This window comes from Poromitra crassiceps (genome assembly GCF_964638095.1).
Source record: "Poromitra crassiceps genome assembly, chromosome: 2".
NCBI lineage: Eukaryota > Metazoa > Chordata > Actinopteri > Beryciformes > Melamphaidae > Poromitra > Poromitra crassiceps.
Window position 1 is genome coordinate 118,733,795 of NC_139624.1, and position 27,372 is coordinate 118,761,166.

The 27,372-nt window shown below is 46.3% G+C and overlaps 1 protein-coding gene across 1 annotated transcript in view; it reads left to right on the forward strand.

Moving 5' to 3' along the window:
• Positions 1–27,372, forward strand: part of reck (reversion-inducing-cysteine-rich protein with kazal motifs) — a gene marked incomplete at its 3' end in the record, with an annotated part of 253,151 nt that overhangs the window by 153,608 nt on the left and 72,171 nt on the right. Inside the window, exons 9-10 of the mRNA XM_083631915.1 lie at positions 5,598–5,862; positions 7,955–8,128. Coding sequence (XP_083488041.1) covers positions 5,598–5,862; positions 7,955–8,128 — 439 coding nt within the window. The remainder of the gene's footprint in view (positions 1–5,597; positions 5,863–7,954; positions 8,129–27,372) is intronic.

Below are 27,372 nucleotides of genomic sequence, written 5' to 3' on the forward strand. Positions count from 1 at the left end.
TGTCGAACATTTCAATATTGGACCAAATAAAACATGAAATGAAACACCACCCTATGTGAAACATATATGTCCTCTTGAGCCTATATATACCCTGTGTGGATTTAACGTGATTTAGGTAAGTGACAGCGGAACGCGCTTCGGAAGCTTCTACTGTCATCTGCTATACTGTGATGTGCGCTCCAATAACTTCGCCCTACTCCACATTTAGTTTTACAATAAAAACACATTTATGCAATGACTTTACATAATGTAGGGTATATTTATGTGCATCATTCTACCTGCAGCAGGGGAGAGAAAACGATATCTTTCTGGACAAACTTTCACCAATCTAATAGGCTATATTTTTCTAGCTGATGCGTTTAGTACATTATTTTCACTTTGATCTTGCTATAGTGTAGCGTATTTACATGCTTGCAGTATTGAAACTGCAGTTAGATTGGTTTGAGAAGCATAATAATATGGAATAATAGCCTATAATGCAGACAGACAGGCTGGATGAAGGGAGGGGGGGGGGGGGGCAGAGCGTTTGGCTTTCGTCTGGTTTTGCGGGATCACTGGAATTGGAGCTAAAAAGGCAAGCGTGCGATTCGTTTATTGCACTTATCCAATGAGCATGACGGTGCATAATTTTACGCCTAAAAGGCGTGGTTGTAATGCTTTGGGCTGCATCTAGCGCCAGCACGACGATATCAAGTGCGCCTTTCCACGCCCACTGCTTTGATCTGCGCCTGCCGCTCGGCCTAGAAACTGCGCCGATGCAACGATAGGGGCCAGTAAGTCCTACCTCATACACAGCCCTATAGACAGTGGGCTCTATCGTTGCAGCGGCGCAGTTTCTAGGCCGAGCGCCAGCCGCAGCGCAAAGCAGTGGGCGTGGAAAGGCGCACTTGATATCTTGGTATCGGCGCTAAACTCAGCCTCAACCATTATAACCACGCCTTTTAAGCGTAAAATTATGCATTGTCCGCTCATTGGAGAATTGCAGGGAAGAGACACACGCTTGCCTTTTAAGCTCCAATTCCTGGACAAATCCGGTAAAACCAGACAAAGCCAAGGGCCCCCCCCCTCCCTTCATCCGGTCTGTCTATCTCCATATATAGGCTATTATTCCATATTATTATGCTTCTCAAACCAATCTAACTGCAGTTAAAATACTGCAAGCATGTAAATACGCTACACTATAGCAAGACCAAAGTGAAAATAATGTTCTAAATGCATCTGATAGAAAAAAATATTGCCTATGGCTGGATGTCATGAGATTAGATGAAAGTTTGGCCAGAATGATATCGTTTTATCTCTCCTCCCCCACTGCACGATGCAACATCCTCTGAATGACACCTATCACTTTTACTGGATCTGATAACTTTATTCTATTTAATTTACTGGATTTTATTATTGAGTAATAGTATTTTATTTGGCCTATATATGCGTCCCCCCCACCCCCTGCCCACAGGCTCTGACAAATATGTTCATTCTCAATAAAATCTTCAGTAATCAATCAGAGTGACTTTAAAAGCCAGATTGGCAGCAGCTGGCCAGTGTGATCAATATGGTAGAGCAGAACAGAGCCACCAAATTCACAGCTGAGGAGAAGATGGTGCTGGCGAATCAGGTGATATATCTGTCCACCATTCATTTTGAATAGCTACAAAACAACTCTTTACTGAAGTCGTTTATTAATCTATCCATCCAGGTTCAAATGTACCAAAATACATTATTTGGGGAGGGGAATTACCCCCTCGGGAGGGCTGAGGCCTGGCGGAGAATAGCTGTCAGCGTCAGCTCGGCGTCTGGCACTGTCAGAACTTGGCTGCAGTGCAAAAAAAAGCATGACACTGTCAGACGCCGAGCTAAAGAGGCTTATATAGGCTTCTAAACAGGTGAAGGGTGTCATTGGAAATTGCTACAGATTGCCACTGCTCTCCTATAGGCTGCCCTGTTGTGCTGGTCTTACTAGAGCGGGAAACAGGCCGACGTCTTGTTCAGCACCTCGGACAGCTCCGCTGCCACAGACGGGGGAAACATTTGGAAATAATTCTAACTACTATGCTTTGCACAGAGAAAATATAAATACAACAGACTATTCTGGAATGAATAGCTGTAAGGAAGAGTGGGGTTTGAAGAAGCGCTACACAACAGTTTATCCAGTTTCTCTCTTTCTCTCTTTCTTTCTCTCTCCCTTTCTCTCACATTAAACGATATACATGCCTATAATGTCAATTATCTGAATGAAATAATAATACATATTAATTAGGAATATTAGTAATATTAGTAGCCTAGCTAATTTCGGGGGGGGGGGGGGGGGGGGGGTAATAAAACGTAGAGCTATATTACACATAAATGGGGATTATTATGATAGCCTAAACTAAATTTATGAAACTGCATTACAGCTTCACCCAAAGGCTGAGAAGGGTTGCAATCTTATATTCTATTGTATTCTAAAGTATTTTTTTCTATATATTGTATTCTCCATTCACTTTCCTGTCCCCGGTGCACAGAATCCTGCTTTAGGCCTGCTTTTCAAAAGCGCAAAGCGCTAAAAGTAGGCCAGGTCGGAAGATGGCTGGAAGATAGCAGTACGCCGGTATTTAGCGCCGACACGCCCACTTTGGCGCATTCAGGGACTCCGCCACGCCCATTCGGCCTAAAGCGCATTTGGCAGCCTAAAGCCTATTGCTATCTTGCCGAAACAGGCGCAAGGCACGTTTTTTTGCGGTTAAGGCCCGTAATAGCGCCGATGGCCTGTGGGAGAATAGAGCCCACCAAGTCCTACCTCACACACAGCCCTATAGACAGTAAGTCCTACCCCATACACAGCCCTACTGTATAGACAGTAAGTCCTACCTCATACACAGCCCTATAGACAGTAAGTCCTACCTCATACACAGCCCTATAGACATTAAGTCATACCTCATACACAGCCCTATAGACATTAAGTCATACCTCATACACAGCCCTATAGACATTGGGCTCTATTCTCCCACAGGCCATCGGCGCTATTACGGGCCTTAACCGCAAAAAAACGTGCCTTGCGCCTGTTTCGGCAAGATAGCAATAGGCTTTAGGCTGCCAAATGCGCTTTAGGCCGAATGGGCGTGGCGGAGTCCCTGAATGCGCCAAAGTGGGCGTGTCGGCGCTAAATACCGGCGTACTGCTATCTTCCAGCCATCTTCCGACCTGGCCTACTTTTAGCGCTTTGCGCTTTTGAAAAGCAGGCCTAAAGCAGGATTCTGTGCACCGGGGACAGGAAAGTGAATGGAGAATACAATATATAGAAAAAAATACTTTAGAATACAATAGAATATAAGATTGCAACCCTTCTCAGGCTTTGGGTGAAGCTGTAATGCAGTTTCATAAATTTAGTTTAGGCTATCATAATAATCCCCATTTATGTGTAATATAGCTCTACGTTTTATTACCCCCCCCCCCCCCCCCCCCCCGAAATTAGCTAGGCTACTAATATTACAAATATTCCTAATTAATATGTATTATTATTTCATTCAGATAATTGACATTATAGGCATGTATATCGTTTAATGTGAGAGAAAGGGAGAGAGAAAGAAAGAGAGAAAGAGAGAAACTGGATAAACTGTTGTGTAGCGCTTCTTCAAACCCCACTCTTCATTACAGCTATTCATTACAGAATTGTCTTTTGTATTTATTTTTTCTGTGTGCAAAGCATAGTAGTTAGAATTATTTCCAAATGTTTCCCCCGTCTGTGGCAGCGGCGCTGTCCGAGGTGCTGAACAAGCCGCAGCGCATATCGGCCCTCCCGGCGGGAGTAATTCCCCTCCCCAAACAGTGTGCGATGGTACATTTGAACCTGGATGGATAGATGAATAAACGACTTAAGTAAAGAGTTGTTTTGTAGCTATTCAAAATGAATGGTGGACAGATATATCACCTGAGTCGCCAGCACCATCTTCTCCTCTGCTGTGAATTTAGTGGAGCGGTTTTGGTCTGCCATATTGACCACACTGCGCCAGCTGCTGCCAATCTGGCTATTAAAGCCACTCTGATTGATTACTGAAGATTTTATTGAGAATTAACATATTTGTCAGCGCCTGTGGGCAGGGGGTGGGGGGGGGGCATATATAGGCCAAATAAAATACAATTACTCAATAATAAAATCCAGTAAATTAAATAGAATAAAGTTATCAGATCCAGTAAAAGTGATAGGTGTCATTCAGAGGATGTTGCATCGTGCAGTGGGGGAGGAGAGATAAAACGATATCATTCTGGCCAAACTTTCATCTAATCTCATGACATCCAGCCATAGGCAATATTTTTTTCTATCAGATGCATTTAGAACATTATTTTCACTTTGGTCTTGCTATAGTGTAGCGTATTTACATGCTTGCAGTATTTTAACTGCAGTTAGATTGGTTTGAGAAGCATAATAATATGGAATAATAGCCTATATATGGAGATAGACAGACCGGATGAAGGGAGGGGGGGGCGGCGGAGCCCTTGGCTTTGTCTGGTTTTACCGGATTTGTCCAGGAATTGGAGCTTAAAAGGCAAGCGTGTGTCTCTTCCCTGCAATTCTCCAATGAGCGGACAATGCATAATTTTACGCTTAAAAGGCGTGGTTATAATGGTTGAGGCTGAGTTTAGCGGCGATACCAAGATATCAAGTGCGCCTTTCCACGCCCACTGCTTTGCGCTGCGGCTGGCGCTCGGCCTAGAAACTGCGCCGCTGCAACGATAGAGCCCAGTAAGTCATACCTCATACACAGCCCTATAGACATTAAGTCATACCCCATACACAGCCCTATAGACAGTAAGTCCTACCTCACTACCAAACTTCTGTTTCCCGGGATTTTTATTTTTTATTTTTACATGCAGAACACATTGGAATAGGCCTATATTTAGAAATATGCCGACAGTTTACTTTCTTAAAATATATAGCTTATATGTTTTAAAAGAACATGTAATATATTTAGGCTACTGTCAGCATTGTAAGTCATAAAATGATCATGATGTTAGGCATTTCGGAGACATCAATCAGTGAATCGATCAACCATTTTATATAGCGCCAAATAACGAGTTATCTCTAGGCAGATTTTAAGATTAAATAGGCCTAAAATAGGCCTAACGTACTAGCTTCTCCGACAACAATGCTACAACCAGTAATTTGAAATTTGATTATATCCTTTGCAGAGTGGAATTAATTTCTGATTTATATGGACTTTCCCACGGAAATGAGAGACACGGAATCCCGACGAGAAAACGTTTGGAGCTTTTATACTCCTTGCGGTTTCTCCTCGCGGAAGTGACAGTTATATAAACTTCACTTTGTCCGCCCAGTTAGCGTAGTTAGGAAATTTGCGATGTGCACGGCCAGGCGAAAACTCGCTGCATGGGAGCCTCACAAAGGGAGGTGTCTGGTGGTGTGATGTCACTTGGCCTCACAGACACTTGCGGTCCTCACCACTGCATCGGTGCTTAAGTGTGAAAAAGTTGACCAGGAGCACAAAAAACTCAGATAAACTTCAATCACGGAGTCTCTATGGATTCCAATGAGATTGAATGAGCGAATGTGACCATAAGATGTGAATACAGCATCGACCAATCTGTGGCTCCCTCTCTGCCAGGTCTGTACTGCTGCGACCGGGCGGAGGACGCCCATTGCCAGGTGGCTTGCCGGCGGATCCTGCGCACCATGAGCACAGAGCAGGAGATCATGGAGGGTTTGATTGACGAGTGTGGCTCCCAGCCACTGCCTCAGGACCCCCTGTGGCAGTGCTTCCTGGGCAGCGCCCACCCCCCTGCCAAGCCCGATGTGGATGCCTCCCCCCCGGCCAAGATGGACTGTGCCAAGCTGCACTGCTGCTCCAAGGCCAACACCTCGCTATGCAGGTACCATGACTGACTGAACCCAGGGATATGCCTTGACTGTTCTACTTTTTTTAACCTTTGTTTATACAGGGAGGCCCTTGAGAGCAAGCTCTCATTTGAATTACCAGTACGTTAAATTTGACATAGTGCCACCTACTGGCAAGACAAAAAGTGTTTTATCTTGAGAACCTTTCGTCCGATCGACTTCAAACTTGGGGAGTGCGCAGCTGGGAACCCAACAGATTGCAGTACCGAATTCCATGTAATTTGGACACGTGCATAGTTATAGCGCCACCTACTGGCAACACAAAAAGTGGTTTATCTCAAGAACCGTTCATCTGAACGACTTCAAATGTGGGGAGTGCACTGCTGGGAACCCGACAGAGTGCAGTGCCAGATTTTGTGCAATTTGGTATAGTGCCACCTACTGGCAACACAAAAAGCGGTTTATCTCGAGAACCGTTCGTCTGATCAACTTCAAACTTGGGGAATGTGCTGCTGGGAACCCGATGTAGTGCAGTGCCAAATTTAGTGCAATTCGACAATGTGCCACCTACTGGCAACATAAAAAGCAGTTTCTCTTGAGAACCGTTTGTCCGATCGACTTCAAACTTGGGGAGTGTGCTCCTGGGAACTTGACATAATACAGTGCCGAATTATGTGCAATTCAACATAGCACCACCTACTGGCAACACAAAAAGTGTTTTATCTCGAGAACCTTTCGTCCGATCAAGTTCAAACTTGGGGAGTGCGCAGCTGGGAACCCAACAGATTGCAGTACCGAATTCGATGTAATTTGGACACACGCATCGTAATATTGCCACCTACTAGCAACACAAAAAGTGGTTTATCTCGAGAACCGTTCTTCCGATCGACTTCAAACTTGGCAGGTGCGCTGCTGGGAACCTGAGAAATTGCAGTCTTGAATTTTGTGCAATTTGACCAATAAGATCATGGCTTTCATGTATCTCCAGGACTGTCCGTCCGATCGACTTCGAACTGGGGAACGGGCACTGCACTAGTATGCTATAATTTTCTCTTGCAGTTTTCTAAGCAAATTGTTGTAGTCGGGTAAAGGGGGTGCTTTGATTCAGAAAACAGAGAAAGGTGGTACTGAAGCCCAAAAACCACTGGTCTAGAGATTTTTTATTAAAGGTCCTGCAACTCTACTAATTCCAAGAATCTGTATGTCTGTCCTTCGCATATCTCGAGAACCGTTCATCCGATCGACCTCACACTTGGCGGGTGTTGCTAGAGACCCAGACTTGTCAGACTTGTTGCAACTAGTGCAGTGCCCGCAGTGGAACACAACTGAGATTGTAATGGAGCTAAAAGTAGCTTTGCCAGCTTTTGATTTCATCCCTGGCACAACTAAGAAGCCAGGGTCTTCCAATCAAATCAGAAATGCATCATGTAACCCCTACTGCTTAATGGAAGCTAGTACAGATAGATAGATAGATAGATAGATAGATAGATAGATAGATAGATAGATAGATAGATAGATAGATAGATAGATTTTTATTTCATTGTCATGCACCAGCCCGTCTGGCCTTACAAGACACAAATCATTCAAGTTCAACAATACAAACAAATCAACAAACAAGCTACAAAACGCTCAAACATAAACAAGACAAGACAGAGTTATATATTCAGATGAACAACTTCTCCATTCTGAGTTTCCAAGCCCTCCCAATAAACCTGGCCAAACTGAAGACTTCATCTCTGAATAACCATTCCAACTTCGCATCATCTCCTGACCAAAATAGTTCCGGTTTCTTATTTTGCATTAACTGAAATAGAGACAGTCTTGGTTCCTCATATAGCGTACAATGAAACAAAAAATGAAATTCATCTTCCACAACACCTAATTCACATACAGTACAAAGTCTCTCCTCCTCAGCAATAGAATTGAACCTGCCAACCTCAATAGCCAAAGGGAGGGTACCCGTTCTCAACTGGGCACATAAAGATCTTCTGGATATATCCAGGGGTAAAGTAACATAGGGTTCTGGAGTAAACATATTTTTAATTTGAACATATGTTCTAAGTTTTGGTTTGAGTACATTAGTGTTCTGAGGTGTGCCTGAGAAGTGTCCTTGCTTTGCCTTGATAGGGACATGTGTCAGGAGATCAGCACTAACTGGGGCAGCCAGACGTGGCAGGAGTTCGACCAGTTGTGTGAATACAACCCGGTGGAGACGGAGCTCATCACCTGCCTGGCCGATGTCAGAGAGCCCTGCCAGCTGGGCTGCAAGGACCTCAGCTACTGCACCAACTTCAACAACAGGTCAGACTCACTATCACCTGCTGTATCTCAGCGACTGCACCAACTTCAACAACAGGTCAGACTCACTATCACCTCAGCTACTGCACCAACTTTAACAACAGGTCAGACTCACTATCACCTCAGCTACTGCACCAACTTTAACAACAGGTCAGTCAGCCTCACTATCACCTCAGGTACTGCACCAACTTTAACAACAGGTCTGACTCACTATCACCCACTGTAGACTCAATCACCGTGACAAAACTGAAAACCAGTCACTTCCTGGGAAACAACTGTTGATTGACTTGAACTGCAAACTTGTTTGTTGTTTATTTCTGTTCTCATTTTCAGCCGTAACTGTAACGTATATAGCTGTGTATTATACTGTAGTTAAACATGGTGACCTGACCTATCTGACATTTCTGCTGTGGTTATTTTATGTACTGTGTTAGCATCTTTGATAAACTGCCACTCAGACAAACTGCTAGATTTGGGTACATTTCTTATTGTAAACAAACAAACAAACATCGTGATTCATTCTAAACCAATATTCATTTTAAGGCTGATACCGATACAGGCATCTTTAGATCAATGCTGCCGATAGCATTGTTCACTGGGCTGCTTCTCTCCTAAGCTCTTCTCTCTGTCTGGCTGTCACTGTCTCTCTTGCTTCTGATTAGTTATTCCTCTCATGCTGACTGCCTCTGATTGGCGACATCAACTGTGCTTCATAAAGGGAGAGGGATTATGTGGCACTTCAGCGCACCTCATCCGGCGGCTTTGATTTCGCGAATCGCACGCTACAAGCGGAGAATATGAACTTGTATATTGCCGTAACGCTCTGTAACACTGTGTCAGAATAAATTCACCTCGGCAACTTTGCAATAAGACAATTATGTGTGTTATGGAACGCCTCTGTAGCCTATAATGATGGTGTAGTGCTGTGGGAACACATGGGAGCGTTGCTCCCCCACTTCTCCAAGTGAGAAAATGGGATGCATCCAGATCCAGAATAGTCACAGTCACAGACTAGTTCGCATAATCCAGTTGAAATTCATAGGCTACACATTTTAATGATTTAAGATCCAATCATCACTACATAGCGCATGTCATGCAAGAGAGCCAATAAAGAAACAAATTATTATCATAATTTGACATTTAAGCTGTGTTCACGTTGGATTTGCACCCCTCCTCTCCCACCCGCCCGACAGCTTCCCTCTGCACGTGTGCGTAAAAGGACATGTCATTATTGCCTTACCCAAGCCTTTTAGAGATCAAAGCCTTTCCAGACAGCATACAGTAAATTGGAAATGTGACATTCAAGATTCAAGATTCAAGATTTTTATTGTCACTCCATGATACAAGTATCACGTGTGAAATTCTTGTGCTGTGGACTCCGTTTACAACATAGTACAAATGTAACAGGGCATATGAGTGCAAAAACAACAAGAGACACAACAAGCAATAAGGCAGTATAGTGATAAGACAAGTCAGAGACAGTGGCATATTCACTGCACATATGTGCACATGTCATGTGCATACTTTAGACGTGCTTAAACATTTTAAATTCGGCGTATTTGACATACTGTACAGGTGCAAATAGCATATTCCTTATTAAACATACAATTAAACTCTGCGTTTTAAATTCAGCGTATTTGACATACAGGTGCAAATAGCATATTAAACATATAATTAAACATTAGACATACGTAATGGTAGCAGCTACAGTACGGTACAGTACGGCTACTACACTATTTGTGTATGTTAAGGAGTCTCGTGGCCTGCGGGAAGAAACTGTTCCTCAAGCGATTTGTGCGTGCTTTTGGAACTCTGTATCTTCTCCCTGAGGGTAACAGGGAGAACAGGCTGTTGTGGGGATGGTTTGTGTCTTTGATGATCTTCAGGGACCTCCTGAGGCACCGCTGTTTATACAGTTCATGCAGTTCTGGCAACTCACATCCTGTTACGTGCTGGGCCGCGCGTCTCACTCTCCGTAGCGCCCTGCGGTCCATGGTGGTACAGTTCCCGTACCAGGTGGTGAAGCAGCCAGTCAGCAGGCTTTCAATGGTGCCTCTGTAGAAGTCCGTAAGGATTTCTGGCCTTAGCCCAAATTTCTTCAGGCGCCTGAGTCCGTGTATTCGCTGTTGGGCCTTTTTGACAACAGTGGCGGTGTGGCCGGCCCAAATCAGGTCCTGGTGGATGTTGACTCCCAGGTACTTGAAGCTGTCCACCCTTTCCACCACTGTGCCGTTGATGGTGATTGGGGGGGGTGTGCCCCCCCCCCCTCCTGTAGTCTACAATGATCTCCTTGGTCTTGGAGACGTTCAGAGAGAGGTGGTTGTCCTGGCACCATTGTTCCAGGGCCCCCACCTCCTCTCTGTATGCCGTCTCGTCGCCCCCCGAGATCAGCCCCACGACCGCTGTGTCGTCTGCAAACTTCACGATGGTGTTCGAAGTTTGAGTCGCCACGCAGTCGTGGGTGTAGAGGTCGTACCAGAAGGGGCTGGAGACGCACCCCTGGGGCGCTCCTATGCTGATGGTCAGTGGTGAGGAGGTGAGGTTGCCCACCCTCACCACCACCACCCTCACCACCTCACCACATCATAAATCTTCATAGAGTAATTTACAGTCTAGGGGCCTGTGTCCACCTAGCGTCTTTTTCCGACTGTTAAACGCTGGGAGTGCGCTGGGGAGCGCTGATCCCAGCGCACAATATACAAGGAAGCAGTCTGAAACTAATGTTAGTTCAGTGCGGTATTACCTTGATAGCTGACAGCTAGCAAGCTAACAACACAGGTAGGCTACGTTATTAAAAGCAGTAAGCACAACACTCACCAGAAATATTAAGTGTCTAGCCAATCTGCTCCCACAATTGAGCCGTTCTGTCTCTGTTGCGATAGTTTTTCCATTATGATTAGCTGCCAGAAAGGAGCAGCCGACACCAGCGTCTTTCTGAAAAGTTAAAATATTTTCAGCTGGGAGCGCTGGGAGCCGGCGACACAAAAACGCTGGAACGCTCTGAAAATAGACGCTGGGCGCTGCGCACTTTCTCTAGACGTTCATGTGCGCCCGCATACGCTCTCCCCCCATTGGAAACAACTGAAAAAAGACGCTGGACCTGAGGAAAAGACGCTAGGTGGACACAGGCCCTTAGGGCCTCTGTCCACCTAGCGTCTTTTTCCGACGTTAAACGCTGGGAGTGCGCTGGGGAACGCTGATCCCAGCGCACAATATACAAGGAAGCAGTCTGCAAGTAACGTTAGTTCAGCTTGATAGCTGACAGCTAGCAAGCTAATAACACAGGTAGGCTACGCTATTAACTCATTGAGTGCCAGCCACTTTTGGAGAACGGACGCTCCCAGTGCCAGAGTTTCAGAGCGTTTTCAGTGATTTCTCGAGGCCCACATAATATTGTGTGATATTACTATGTAAACACCGAACACACACAAAGAACGATGAGACTCTCTTCTATCATCTGCAAAAAAAAGTTTAGTGATACCATTTTCCGTTCTTTAGTTATGAGCCGGAGAAGATAGGTTGTTTTGAGCAAAAAGACACATTTCAAATTAGAAGCTGAGTTATTCCGCCTTTTGTGAAATGAAGCATTTCAAGCACATTCACTGAGTCTGAAGCTAATATTTTCTGATGTAGTGACGTGGTGTAGTTGTGTGGTGCCCTGCGTGCCCCACCCCCCTCTCCCCCCCTCGGCTGCAAACTCCTCCCCACACTAACACACAGCCTAACACGCACCCAGTCTATTTTCGGAGCGCTCCGTTTTTGTGTGGCGGCTCCCAGCGCGACACGGAAATGCCAAACCGGACTGCAGGGAAAGGTTTGGCCCTTCGGCGTCGGGTGCTGCCTTTCTGGCGGCTAATCGTGTGGAGAAACTATGCAGACAGACAGACAGAGACAGAGAGGCTCAGTTGTGGGCGCGGATTGACTGCTGTTCGCAGCCAACGTCAGCTGCAGACAGAGCCATCTATATGGCTCTGGCTGCAGCATGAGCGGTTTCTCTTTCATCATGGGGCTTTTTCCTGCTGTTTTCCGGACCTTTCTCTAATCTGGAGAGCACTGTCGCCACCTAATGAGTCCGTAAAATAGGTTATACACCTTCAATAGCTACAATATTTGTACAGGAGATGCCTGAGGCTTTGATCCACGTCCCACCGTCAAAAAACGCAATTGACGAACATACTCGTCCTTGGCACTCTACGTTACTAAACGAATTGACGAACATACTCGTCCTTGGCACTCAATGAGTTAAAAGCAGTAAGCACAACACTCACCAGAAATATTAAGTGTCTAGCCGATCTGCTCCCACAATTGAGCTGTTCTGTCTCTGTTGCGATAGTTTTTCCATATGATTCGTTACCAGAAAAGGAGGAGCCGACACCAGCGTCTTTCTGAAAAGTTAAAATATTTTCAGCTTGAAGCGCTGGAAGCGCTGGGAGTCGGGCGCACAAAAACGCCGAAAATAGACGCTGGGCGCTGCGCACTTTCTCTACACGTCCGTGTGCGCTCGCATATGCTCTCCCCCCATTGGAAACAACTGAAAAAAGACGCTGGACCTGAGGAAAAGACGCTAGGTGGACACAGGCCCTTAGGCTACACAGTGCAAGGACCATTCCGACAAAATTTCAAAATAGTTTGATGCGATTTCTCCGTGTGTTGTATAGCGCTTATAGAGGCCATTTACACCTGGCATGAGTTTTCTGTCATCAGATTGCAATCAGATTGTGCTTGACCACTTAACGCCCCCAAGACACATTCAAGACGGATTGCAATTTGATTGGCCAAACCACCTCCAGAGGTGGTCTGGGACGCATTGTGCACGTTGAACACAAGTGTAAATGCAATGTGTCCTCTCAATCTACAGCAGGGGTGCCCAAATTATTTCCCATGAAGGGCCAAAACTCAATCTGGGTGGAGGGCCGAGGGCCAAAAATAAACGTTGTGGAATTGTTTGAAATTGTATTTATTAGGATAAACCCCTTGAGATGAATCATCTCGTTTTCGAGGGGGTCCCAACATGCAGAACAATCATTACATAGCAGACAGAGAAAAACATATTTAACATACAGTATGTATATGTATGCGGATTGAGAGGACACCCATTTTGGGTGATCAGATTGCAATCTGATCACCCAAAACGCATGTTAACACCAGGTGTAAATTAAATCAGGCTAATGTGGTCAAGCACTATCTGATTGCAATCTGATGACAGAAAACGCATGTTAATGCCAGGTGTAAATGGCCTCATAGAATCACATCATAATTTATTGTAACAGCTGTTTAGATCATCAGGTTTCTACAAAACCATGGACTGCTATACCTCGTTTTAATCAGAAGAATGAGGACTTTCCATTCAAATTAATCTAACAATAAATATAACAAAGGTTGCAGCATTTTTCAGAGAGAAACAGTAAATTAGGCTATGTTACTGCTCTGTTTTGAAAAGGCGATCTGAACATGACACAATTTTGTCCCATGCGCAATGCTCTCGCGCTGCCTATGATTTTATTGACACTGAACATTGTTTCACAAGCGAAAATAGTATAACATTTGTTTGGGGAGGGTCAATCATAATTTTCCAATCATTTGTGGAGGGTCAAGGAAATATATATTTTGGTCAGAGAAGGGTCACAGCTTTTTATTTCAGAGTGCTGAAAATGCCTCGGTCCCTAACCAAGTTGTTTTGGCACTAGTGCCTCCTCTGGTCAGTCGGGGCAGGGAAGGGAAGGGAACTGATGGGAATAGCCTGATCCTCCCACATGCTATATCCTGCCGGGGAAGCTCCCCGCTGTCAGGTGAAAAGAAGCGTCTGGCAACTGCACATGTGTCGGAGGAAGCATGGTGCTAGTCTCGGCTCTCCCCAGATCTGCAGAGGGTGGAGCAGTGACCGGGGTAGCAGGGGGAAATTGGCCAAGTACAATTGGGGAGAAAATGGGGGGGAAATCGGAGGGGGAAAAAGTTGTTTTGGAAATTAACCTACGTGATGTGTTTCAAATTAAACGTGTCCCACGCAAGGCGTCTCACTTGCACGCACCGTTTTGCTCATAATGTCATTAGGAACCTAGTATGGAGTTATCATCATTATTATTCTTACTAACTAATGCCACTTTTTCCTATCTGCAGCGTAAAACTTTGGTCTCAAATAGTGTCCAGAGTTTTTAACAATAGCGTTCTCTCTTCTCTCAAAGTGAAGCCAATGATACTCAGAGTGAAGTGTTGAGTACAGATGGAATTTGTCCCTAGGAATTTTTTTGTTTTTCCCCAAGGTGAGCATTGGAGAAATCCTGGTTTTAGAGCGTGATGGCACGGGGGCTCCTGCTGTGCATTGTGGGATGTGTAGTTCAGGCAAACAAAGTGTGTCTGAGGCATCTTTAGGTTCCTTTGATGGGGTCCAGGGGAGCCTGGGACGGGTCTCTTCTCCTCTGAGGGCTTCAAAAGCTGGGCCAAAGAACCAGCGTGAAAGACTAAACACTCAAATAGTATGGTGCTAATAAGTGTGTGTGTGTGTGTGTGTGTGTGTGTGTGTGTGTGTGTGTGTGTGTGTGTGTGTGTGTGTGTGTGTGTGTGTGTGTGTGTGTGTGTGTGTGTGTGTGTGTGTGCTCGTGCGCGCACGTGCATGCATGCGTGTGTGTGTGTGTGTGTTTAAGACAGTTGTGCCATACCAGGTCTTCAAATACCACACTACAAGATATCCTTCATGCACACAAACAACACATAGCGATGCAGCCGGGCGGTCTACTTACTGAGTAGAGAGACTGGAGGATGCAGCAGGGTGCTATACTGAGTAGAGAGACTGGAGGATCCAGAATAATGTCAACTAATCAATGGTGATACTGCTAATATGCTAATAAAGGTGAAGAATATACAGTACATGCATTGAATTAATCAGTTTTAGCTATACAGTCTTCTAAGCTGGATGGCATGCAGCAGATGATGGAACGTTCATCCATAAGAGACTTTAGACTTGACTTGGACTTGGAAAAAAAGACGTGTGAGCATCTCTGTCGTCTCAATATGTGGGACACGGGACAAGGGATAAAAATGATAAAAATGCTGTGCAGTCCCGCACAAAGCGGGACACCTGGCGACCCTATTTCAAAGACATGATGAACCCGGGCTGTACTGTACTGTAGCTGTCTGGTCCGTCCCGCTGATTCTCCATTTTTCAACAAAAGCTGGAGCTGCTGGTCATAAGCGTTGGCCAGTTGATAGAGTTCAATACCACTTTTACACAGAGATCCTGCAATAACTCCATTAGGAAGGCCCACAAATGAGTCAGCGTTGCCTCTTTTTTAAAATCTCTTTGTCAATTGTTTGTACAAATACAAAAATAAACAGTTTTGTCCATATTGCAAAGTTTGTGGGGGGAAAAATCCAATCATCCCAACCGGCCCAAACCCCATCCCCTTACCCTCCCTCTGGACCCTCCCACCCCACAGACTTTACGCCAAAGGGTAAACACACACACACACACACACACACACACAAACACATGAGCGCTGCCTTTTTACACAGAGAGTGCTTTTAGACAGCGAGCTGGTTTTCCACAAGCAAAAGAGGCATGACGCTCTATCGTTGCCATGAATATGTTAACAGCTGTAGCCTACCTGCTGCTGAGGAGAGTAAAAACATTGTGGATGGTTTTGAGGAGAGACCATGGCGTCATTTCAGCAAAAGTCAAGGTATGGCAAGGTACACGGACCGCGGTGGGGGGGTGAATGGAGATTGAATGGCCCCTTCACTGGCTGACTTTTATCTATAAATCTATTGGGCTTCTTCCTACATATCTGTGTTTACATATGTGTAGAAACCTCAGCCATTATGGCCTGCGCTCTCAGGATATCATTCAGATGCAGGTCCAGAGAGTCAGAACTGAACTGGGTAAAAAGGCTTTTACATTTTCTACCCCCTCTACCTGGAATGATGTGCAGAAGGACTTGAAACTCTCAAATCGTATAACTCTGGGGGAATTCAGGTCAATCTTAAGAGACAGAGGAATGAGTTCTCTTGGATCTTGTGATTGCCCTGCGGTGTAACCTCACTATTGTTTCCCTGAGTGTGACTGACTGTATTTTATCTGTTTATTTTGTTTGTGTGTATTGATGTCAATTGATGTAAAATGTTGATGTTGTGTTGCATAGTGGTTTTCTGTACTGTTGACAAATTGTGATATTGTAAGTCGCTTTGGACAAAAGCGTCTGCTAAATGACGTAATGTAATGCAGGGGTGTGCCGATTCACTTATCTCCCGATTCGATACTATCACGATACTTGGGTGCCGATTCGATATATATTGCGATTCTTAACTCATTCTCTGCCAGGGTCATTTCGGTCTGTGTGCTCCCAGTGCCAGGATTTTGAGCATATTTCCTGATCTTCCAGGACCCACAGAATATTCTGTGCTAGGAATAAAATTACACAACATATCTCATATCTCATATTCTTACCCCTTGTAAAAAACTGAAACTCTCCCATGTTTCCTTGTTTAGTTACAAGCAGTGGAAGTTAGCTTGTTTTCACTAAAAATGCCCTCCTTTGGACAGAAATATGAGAAAAACAGGTTTTTAGTGAAGGACACCGTTTCAAGCAGAACTCTCTTTTGAGCCTTTTATTTTTTGCCTCAGTGACACATCAGACATATACAGTATTTGTTTTCCCAAATAAATAAATAAAAAATAAAAAATAAGAGAATGTATTTTACAGTTGCCATGTGGATTTTTAGCTTAGCTTGATAAAAGCATAAATGGAACGAACCCTTATGTGGTCACACTCACACACTCTCTCTCTCTCTCTCTCTCTCTCACACACACACACACACACACACACACACACACACACACACACAGGAATAACGAGTGCTGTAACGTTACCTGCTGTCACGTTACCTCTCATAACTAACGTTAGCACAGAAGATCACACAATAGCTACGTTAGTGCTGTAAACTTGAAATGTTTATGTGACACATGTTTCCCCTTGGTTGCTGGGGACGGGTGTGTGACGCGGTTTGACGCGTTTGACGTATCCATGTGATTCCCCCTCCCTTGAGTGTGAAGGGAGCTCTCCCTTGAGAGCTGGCAAGAGGAAACGTGAAGCGAGTCATGCCGGCGGCATAAGTTATAAACAATGCGTGACAATTATACTCGAATGTTGTGTGTGTGATCATTTCATCTCAAACGCGATACAAAAAATAGGCTACTTTTTACCATCGTCATCGCTCTCTCCAAGTGGCACTCATTTCTCCTCCTCCGATTCATCTGTGTCAGACCAGAACGCTGTGAAGGGGAGCCTTCGTCGCCATGGCGCTCCGTCGTGGAGCAATAACAAAAACGCTGGCGTCTTCCTCGCCATCGTCGCCATCCGAGAACTCTGGATCGGACTCTGTTTCGACCACAGGCTCCACCCATAAATACTAAACTAGCGGGTTCCTTTCATCAGTTTGACTTGAAACAATGTCACAGGCTGGGAAAGTGTCTGATGTAATGTAAACAGCCAAAACATGAAAGTACGTCCGAGTACGTCTTTGGCACAGAACGCCATTGTTAAAAGTACGTCCAGGTACGTCTTTGGCAGAGAATGAGTTAAGTATTGCGATTCTACGATTATTGCGATTCGATATTACGATTTTTGTTTCTTTTTTTATTTTATTTTTTCAGTTTGTTTGCTTTTTTACACTAGATTAGAACATGGGAAGAGTTGAATCATACACTTCTAGAGACTGTATATTATATCATGAGTAGGGCTGGGCGATATAGTTAAAAAGTATATTGAGGGAGGTACGGTGGTGCAGTGGTAAGCACTATCGCCTCACAGCTCGAAGGTCGTGGGTTCAATTCCCACCTGGGACGAGGTGAACGCTGAAGGAATGCGTGCCCGTCCGCATGTCCTCGAGTGCCCACCGCCCGGGTGGGGTCGGCAAAAAGGGCCTTTCTGTGTGGAGTTTGCATGTTCTCCCCGTGCCTCCCGGGGGTTTCCTTCATATAGGAACCCCCTTCACAAAAACATGCAATATCCTGGTTGCTAATGTGGTTCCTCCTCTGGTCGTTAAGGGCGCCTGTTCAGAGGGAGGGGAACTGGTTGGAATAGCGTGAACCTCCCACGTGCTATGTCCTACCGGTGAAGCTTCCTCTGTCAGGTGAAAAGAAGCGGCTGACTGACTGCCCATGTCTCGGAGGAAGCATGGAGCCAGTCTCGGCTCTCCCCAGATCGGCAGAGGATGGAGTAGCAACCAGGATTGAGAAATCAAGTGAGCACTAATGGGGGATAAAATGGGATAAAAAAAAAAAAAAAAACATCGAAAAAAAAAAACATCTTTCATATCAGTCTATATCGATAATTATTGATAATTTTAATTACCTGTTTTTATTAATAAAAAAACATGAGAAGAAAAAGGCTGCATTTAGCCACTTTATTTTGAACCACCTTATTTTCAAGGCACACAGGTAGGTTTGATTGATTGATTGATTGATTGATTGATAACTTTATTGATTCAATAAGAGCAGAATTGTGCAATACAATACAACAAAAATATTGATCAAAAATCAAGGTCTAATTTGTCACACACACACATACATGCTCTGAGTGCAACTGCAAGCATTATTTACAGACATGGTGACATTCTACTTTGATGACAGCCTAGCGTTGCCAGCCTTCTAAAAAACGTTTGGTAACGTGTATTTCAGGGTTGTAGGTGAATCAGAGGTGTGGAAAAGCTTGGGTTTTGCTTTGACTTGCTTACAAATATGCCATAGGCTGTAGGGCTGGATGGCGACGGCGCTGGGGACCGCGCGCCGTTGGTTGGGCGAGAAAAAGCCGTGCCTCGCTGAAAATGCGGTACATTTCTCCATATCAGTTTTATATACGCATCAAGACCCCACCCAAGCAGAAGACATAAAGTCAGAAGCTGTGTGGCGTCAGCGGAGGACCAAAATGCAAGACTCGATCATTAGCCAGGAATGGGTCTCGCGCTACTTTTGCATGCTAAAATGAAGCTGATAATGTACAATTTGATTCAATTTGATACAACACAAAGGCCCCTATCGTTGCATCGGCGCTGTTTCTAGGCCGAGCGCCTGGCGCAGCGCAAATCAGTGGCCGTGGACCAGCGCACTTGATATCTTGGTCTTGGCGCTAGACGCAGCCTCAACCATTACAACCACGCTTTTTAAGTGTAAAATTATGCACCGTCAGTTCATTGGATAAGTGCAATAAACGAATCGCATGCTTGCCTTTTAAGCTCCATTCCAGTGGTCCAGCAAAACCAGACGAAACCCAAGCCTCTGATCCCCCCCCCCCCCACCTCCCTTCATCCCGTCTGTCTCCATATATCGGCTATTATTCCATATTATGATGCTTCTCAAACCAATCTAACTGCAGTTTAAATACTGCAAGCATGTAAATACGCTACACTATAGCAAGATCAAAGTGAAAATAATGTTCTAAACGCATCGGATAGAAAAAAATATAGCCGGCTGGATGTCATGAGATTAGATGAAATTTGGCCAGAATGATATCGTTTTCTCTCTTCTCCCCCACTGCACGATGCAACATCCTCTGAATGACACCTGTAGAAACGGTCCATAATGGCCCACCGTCAGGCCTGTTCTTGGGGCAGTCGATGCCTACCAGCCGGCGCGCCAACGACGTAATGATGATGACATCATCAACGATGACAATGATGTCATAGCATAGAGTTCACCTGTGAGGTCATCGGCGATGTCAGACATAACACCGATGATGTCATAGCTCCCTCGAACGTTGTGACATCACCAATGACGTGATGTCATACACCGGAACGCGACCATATAAACAAAGTGTTCCGTGACGCTACACCACATCCGAGAGATTCCTGCTTGATTCCTTCGAGATTCCTTCGACTTCCATACTTCTTCAGGTATTCTCACACCCTAATAATGTCAACCATTAGCACAACTAATCCCGAACCCGAATTGAACCCCTGCTGTCTTACAACCAGCCAGGCCCTGGTGACCAACTGCCTTACACCCAGACAGGTCAACAGTGGTAATTCAATCGCGTCCCAGGACCGACATGTCGGTCCCTATCTCCATCTCCGTGATTCTGATCGATCACAGCCCGTGAGCCTTCATCCACGATCCAGCACACTTCACGAGGCAAGCCCAGAAGCTTTGCCCCCAGTAAGCCAACAAGCTTCGCTACAATTTGGTCCTTCGAGCGGATCAGAGGACTTGCGACACTCAGAGATGGAGCAGGAGTCAGGTGAGCTCGCTCTGGTCACGGCACCTCACCGACCAGAGGAGCAATCCCTTCCCCACCAGATCGAATCTGGATACAGCAGAGTATCCAGCGGGAGTAGTACTCAGGGGTCCCCCCTACACTCCCACCAGACGATCCAACCGGGGCAGGAACTCATCCGCAGCCACCACCGACTCCCTGCTCAGGCATACCAGGCAAGGGCCGATCTCCTAGCTCGAGAAAAGGCTAACTTTGACGCTACGATCGTGCGCCAAAGGGAGACCAACCGGGACATCACTGAATACTTCAAGGAATCCCAACGCACTGGCAGGTCCCATCAAGCTGGCCACCAGTCAAGCCGGGACAGGTCAGGTCATGGAGGTTTGACCTATGACGACAGAGACGCCTATGTATCCTGCAGCGCTAGCAGTCACCGCTCCCACCATAGTGCATCGCGACACTCTAGCGCCAGCTCACGGTCAACCGTACGTCCCCACGCGTATTCCTCAGCCCAAGCGGCAGCTTACGAGGAATACAAGGCACTATTGGCGACCGAGAGCCTTCGCCGCCAACACGCGGAGGAGGAGGAAGCCGATGAGGAGTACGACCGGCTGAACGAGCAAACCAGAGCGGCGAGGCGGGCCCGAGAACGGGTCCAAGCAGAGGCCCAACAGGCCCAAGAGGAGGCCCTCCAAGCTAGAGAGCGGATCACCCGCCGCCTGGAGAGAAGCCGACACCTGCGGCAAGCTGAGCTGGCCCACCACGAGGCCCGGGTTCGTGCCCGGCTGCAAGTCGAGCAGAAGCACGTAGCGGCCCGGCATCGCGCCCGTCCACTTGCCGGGGACCCGGCAGTTCCACCTGTGCCTCTCGCCCCCCAAGACCAGAGACAGGCGTGCGTACCGGCCTCAGGGTTAGCAACCCGGAGGGCGCCACCCACTTCACCGGTGCCCGCACCCCGGCTCATCATTTCACCTGTGCCCCTCACCTCCCACGACCAGGGTCAGGTCAGCACGGCGGCTCCAGACCCAACGACCCAAACTACGGAACCCACTGTTCCAGTGCCAATGCCACCAACACTCCCACCTAGGACAGAGGTCGCCGACCCTGAGCATGCAATACAGTGCAACGGGGCGGCCGACCCCGCCACTGCGATACCCCACACTCAGGTAGGCATGGCGAACGTCGAGACCAACAGCACAGGGCACAGCCAGCCGGACGGCGTCAATCATTCCCACAAGATAGCTGGACACGACAGCTGGGACCCCCCCAGAGGACGGGACCAGCCATCTCAACTACCTATTCCCAGAATTCACCTCCTGGCCCTGCCCGGGCTCATGGAGACAACTCCAGCCAAGGCCTCTAGGGAGGCCAAGAAGTCCGAGCAAGTGGACATGCCTTTGAGGACGGCGAGGCAGGAGCCCCAGATGCTTCACGGGGCGGCCGTCTCCCTCATCGTCTCGCCGGCAATTCGCCCAGAGCAGACCTATGCCACACCGGCGCTCCACGGGGCGGCCAACGAGGCACTAGGGGCAGAGGCCTCCCTCCAACGAGGGCAGACAAATGGCTTCCGCACCGACCCTACGCCGCTGAGGCTCCTTGACTGGAAACTCAAGCCACCAGAACCAGAGGCTCCTCACTACCGCAGTAGCTGGGTAGACCCCCGGCTCCTGAGCGGCTCCCGCGCTGACCTCACGCCGCTGAGTTTCCTCAACTGGAAACTCAAGCCCCCAGAGGCCACTACAGCTCACTACAGCAGTAGGATCCCACACACATCCTGGCCAACGAGGACGGTCACCAAATCTTGGCTCTTGTGATGTACGGGACTGGACAACGGCGCGCGGACCCGTGCCTACACCCGACTGGTGGCCAGGCGGACCACAGCCCCCCTCACTCCCAGAATAATCAACCAAGCCCTGCCTATACCAGGTGGGACTGGAGGGCCATTCCGGCCATTTCTGGAAGAATACAGATTCCCCACAGGAATCTGGGAGCGGCTGTAGAAACGGTCCATAATGGCCCACCGTCAGGCCTGTTCTTGGGGCAGTCCGATGCCTACCAGCCGGCGCGCCAACGACGTAATGATGATGACATCATCAACGATGACAATGATGTCATAGCATAGAGTTAACCTGTGAGGTCATCGGCGATGTCAGACATAACACCGATGATGTCATAGCTCCCTCGAACGTTGTGACATCACTAACGCGACCATATAAACAAAGTGTTCCGTGACGCTACACTACATCCGAGAGATTCCTGCTTGATTCCTTCGAGATTCCTTCGACTTCCATACTTCTTCAGGTATTCTCACACCCTAATAATGTCAACCATTAGCACAACTAATCCCGAACCCGAATTGAACCCCTGCTGTCTTACAACCAGCCAGGCCCTGGTGACCAACTGCCTTACACCCAGACAGGTCAACAGTGGTAATTCAACCGCGTCCCAGGACCGACATGTCGGTCCCTATCTCCATCTCCGTGATTCTGATCGATCACAGCCCGTGAGCCTTCATCCACGATCCAGCACACTTCACGAGGCAAGCCCAGAAGCTTTGCCCCCAGCAAGCCAACAAGCTTCGCTACAACACCTATCACTTTTACTGGATCTGATTACTTTATTCTATTTTATTTAGCCTACTGGATTTTATTATTGAGTATTTGTATTTTATTTGGCCTATGCTTTCCCCCCCCCCACCCCCTGCCCACAGGCTCTGACAAATATGTTCATTCTCAATAAAATCTTCAGTAATCAATCAGACTGGCTTTAAAAGCCAGGGGGTGCCTGGGAGGGGAGCTGCCGGGCCTCGAGCGGCCTGTCGGCGATCCAGGCCGGTTGCGGGAGTGGGCGCCGCACACCCCAGGTCCCGGTGGAGGGGAGGGGGAGTGGATGGGAGGATAGCCCTCGCCCTCCGACTCAGTGGTTTCCACTGCTGTAAATAAAATAATTGTATGAGCACTCAATCTGTTTGTCAGTCAGCTCCACTGCTGCACGACCACCAGCGCCTCATAGCGCACCAGTGCGGCTCCGCTCCCCGCATCTCCTGCGTGATGCCCGGCGTCCTGTGAGGAGGAGAGGACGGCCCCGTGCAGGGAGAGGAGAACGTAGACGACGCCCCTATTAAATTAATCTTTTGCTTTGTCATTGTTTTTCATATTTTATTTAGAATTGTAGCCTAATTAAATATCCCCCTCTCTCTTTCTCATTCTTTCTTGCACTTAATGTAGGCTACACGGCACCTCGGACAGCTCCGCTGCCACAGACGGGGGAAACATTTGGAAATAATTCTAACTACTCTGCTTTGCAAACAGAAAATATAAATACAACAGACAATTCTGTAATGAATAGCTGTAATGAGAGTGGGGTTTGAAGAAGCGCTACACAAAAGTTTCTCCAGTTTCTTTCTCTCTTTCTTTCTCTCTCCCTTTCTCTCACATTAAACGATATACATGCCTATAATGTCAATTATCTGAATGAAATAATAATACATATTAATTAGGAATATTAGTAATATTAGAAGCCTAGCTAATTTCGGGGGGGGGGGGGGGGTAATAAAACGTTGAGCTATATTAATACAAAGTTAATATTGCTAATCAAAATGTTCCAAAACTATTTTTTTATACATCAAATATGTGTAGTTAGACAGCTATCCCATTTGAAAAAGATCTGACAGATATAACTCTGCTGCTGTCTGGATGCTGCACATAAATGGGGATTATTATGATAGCCTAAACTAAATAAATGAAACTGTGCATTGCAGCTTCACCCAAAGCCTGAGAAGGGTTGCCACTGATTTGATTTGATTTGATTTGATTTTATTTGGTGAATGTCAACATACACAGGGTACAGATACAAGGACAGACAGTCACCGAGGATAAAAACACAAGAAAGCCTCAGGCTTATTTCCATTGCGGTCCTCATGAACATCTAACATAAAGGGAACAGACATGGAACATATGGATATCACCATTAATACTCAAATTAAGGATTATAACACTATTACAATTTTGAAGAGTAATAGAGGCACACTTGGATATTTTACAATACATGAACATTTGTTGTTCTATGTAAGGAATTTTATAGACATAGAAAAGGGGGGGGGGGGGAGGAGGGGGATTGCGGGGGGGGGGTGTTGCAGGGGGTAGGGGAGTGAGAAGCTCATCACCGTCGCACGCACGAGGTTATGCTGACTATTGCAGCTCCAGGGGGAAGGTTGTTTGAGGAAAAGGGGGGGGGGGGGGTTGGGGGTGAGCAGAAGGGTTTTGCAAGAGCTATAGGCCGGACTGTGCTGCTTGGGGGGGGGGGGGGGGGGGATGGGGGGAGGATATGTGTGTGAGTCAGTTTGCTTGTCGGCAGGAATGTCCGTAAATTGTCCATGTGAGCTATGTAGCCTAAGCAGCCAGATAACGGAGGCCTCCTCGTTGTTGAACGGCCTCGGCCAAAGTCTTATCTTGCAGCTGTGTAGGTGAGAGGTGGCTAGGGGGGGGGGGGGGGGGATTTGCTCCTCGTCTCCACCAGCTCTTCATAACGGGGATAATTTGTCATGCACCATCCGGCAGTCTAGGGGTCCAAATGAAAAAACAATGATGGATAATTTGGTTATCCGAGTGAAAGTATAATCCCAATCTTTCCTCGGGGCTCGTCTCTGCAACTTAAATCACTTCAGTCCCGATTGTGCATCATCTCCAAGATCTCGTCCAGCTTTTTGACCACTTCAGCAGGCATAGCTTCCACCTTTGATATGCGCTCAGTGATCGTATTTGTCTGAATGTTCATGCGTTCTATGACCGCATTAGACTGAGAATTCCCAACACGGGCCAACTCGTTTACCAACTCGTTTTTACATCTTCTACTGTCAAAATGGCAAGGCAAAGGGTTTGCCACTTTTTCCAACCATCCATAACGTACCCCGCTGAGAGCGTTCCATCCGGGGATTGTGGCTCCCCCGGTCCAGCATTCTTTGTGGAGATAATCTTATCAATCGCGTTGAGAGACCAGCTTATTAATTCCATAATTCTTCAGGTTTAGGTTCTATGAATAGCCAGCGGAGAGCAGAAGGTTTTTTGCAGGGAGCAGGCTGGGGAGTCAGGAAGCAGGAGAGCGAGGAAATGCGACTGCTCAGTCCAAGGGCAAGGAGAGAATGACACAGATGCAGTTCAAAGTGCTTCACATAAAATGGATGACATAATGAAAGGATAAAATAGACATTTCATAACAGCTATGTCTTTATACTGTAGTTTGGACGCCAAGCATACCCTCTACTGGTACCTTGCGTCTTCTGTTGCCCATACATGCCACAGCATTGGGTTTGCATAAAATCAGATAGAGGCAATTCAAAGTGCTTCACATAAGATGGTCGACACAAGAAAATAAGAGAATAAAAGAAGAGGATAAAATAGACATTTAAAAGCATCACAACAGAGTAGTTGCAAAAATAGTTAAAAACTTACAGAGGAATGAAACAGATTTTCTATCTGTCAGCAGTTAAAAGTGACAGTAAACATAAAAGTTTTTAGTCTATTTTTAAAAGTAAGTAAAGTTGGGGCAAATCTGAGGTCTTCAGGCAGATTGTTCCAGCTAGCAGAAGCATAGTGGGTGAATGCGGCTTTCCCATGATTTGATTTGATCCTAGGGACAGTTAGTAAGCCGGACCCTGCTGACCTGAGAGGTCTAGACGGTTCATAGCGTCTGAGCAATTCAGCGATGTATTTTGGGCCTAGGCCATAAAGTGATTTGTAGACTAGTAACAGTATTTTAAATCTATTCTATGACACACTGGCAACCAGTGTAAGGACTTAAGAACTGGAGTAATATGATCAGCTTTCTTAGTCTTCGTTAGAACTCTAGCAGCAGCATTCTGAATGAGCTGGAGTTGTCAAAGTTATTTTTTGGAGAGACCAGAGAAAAGGCTATTACAGTAGTCTAACCTACTGTAGATGAAGGCGTGAATTCATTTTTCTAGATCCTGTCTGGACATGTAGGCCCCTATCGTTGCATCGGCGCAGTTTCTAGGCCGAGCGGCAGGCGCAGATCAAAGCAGTGGGCGTGGACAGGCGCACTTGATATCGTCGTGCTGGCGCTAGATGCAGCCCAAAGCATTACAACCACGCCTTTTAGGCGTAAAATTATGCACCGTCATGCTCATTGGATAAGTGCAATAAACGAATCGCACGCTTGCCTTTTTAGCTCCAATTCCAGTGATCCCGCAAAACCAGACGAAAGCCAAACGCTCTGCCCCCCCCCCCCCCTCCCTTCATCCAGCCTGTCTGTCTGCATTATAGGCTATTATTCCATATTATTATGCTTCTCAAACCAATCTAACTGCAGTTTCAATACTGCAAGCATGTAAATACGCTACACTATAGCAAGATCAAAGTGAAAATAATGTTCTATGCATCAGCTAGAAAAATATAGCCTATTAGATTGGTGAAAGTTTGTCCAGAAAGATATCATTTTCTCTCGCCTGCTGCAGGAAGGATGATGCACATAAATATACCCTACATTATGTCAAGTCATTGCATAAATGTGTTTTTATTGTAAAACTAAATGTGAAATAGGGCCAAGTTATTGGAGGGACGTCACAGTATAGCAGATGCCATTAGAAGCGCGTTCCGAAGCGCGTTCCGCTGTTACTTCTCTAAATCACGTTAACTCGACAAGGGGTATATATAGGCCCAGGAGGACATATATGTTTCACATAGGGTGGTGTTTTCATTTCGATGTTTTATTTGGTCCAATATTGAAATGTTGACAATGGCAGGCTGTGTTACCATTACACATTAATTTAGAACTACCTTTTATATCTATTTCGGTAGATATATTCATATTCATATCCATATTCATTTTTGGTATGAGAGGAAAACCGCTGTGACCGCTGGCTGTATAGTCAGGGTTAACTGAGGTCAGGGCAAAGGGACGAGGTACACACACAGACACACACACACACATGCGCACACACACACTCTCACACACACACACACACACACACTCAAACTGACATTTGGCGATTGTAAACAAAGCAGCCACTCATCAGAGGCAAATCCA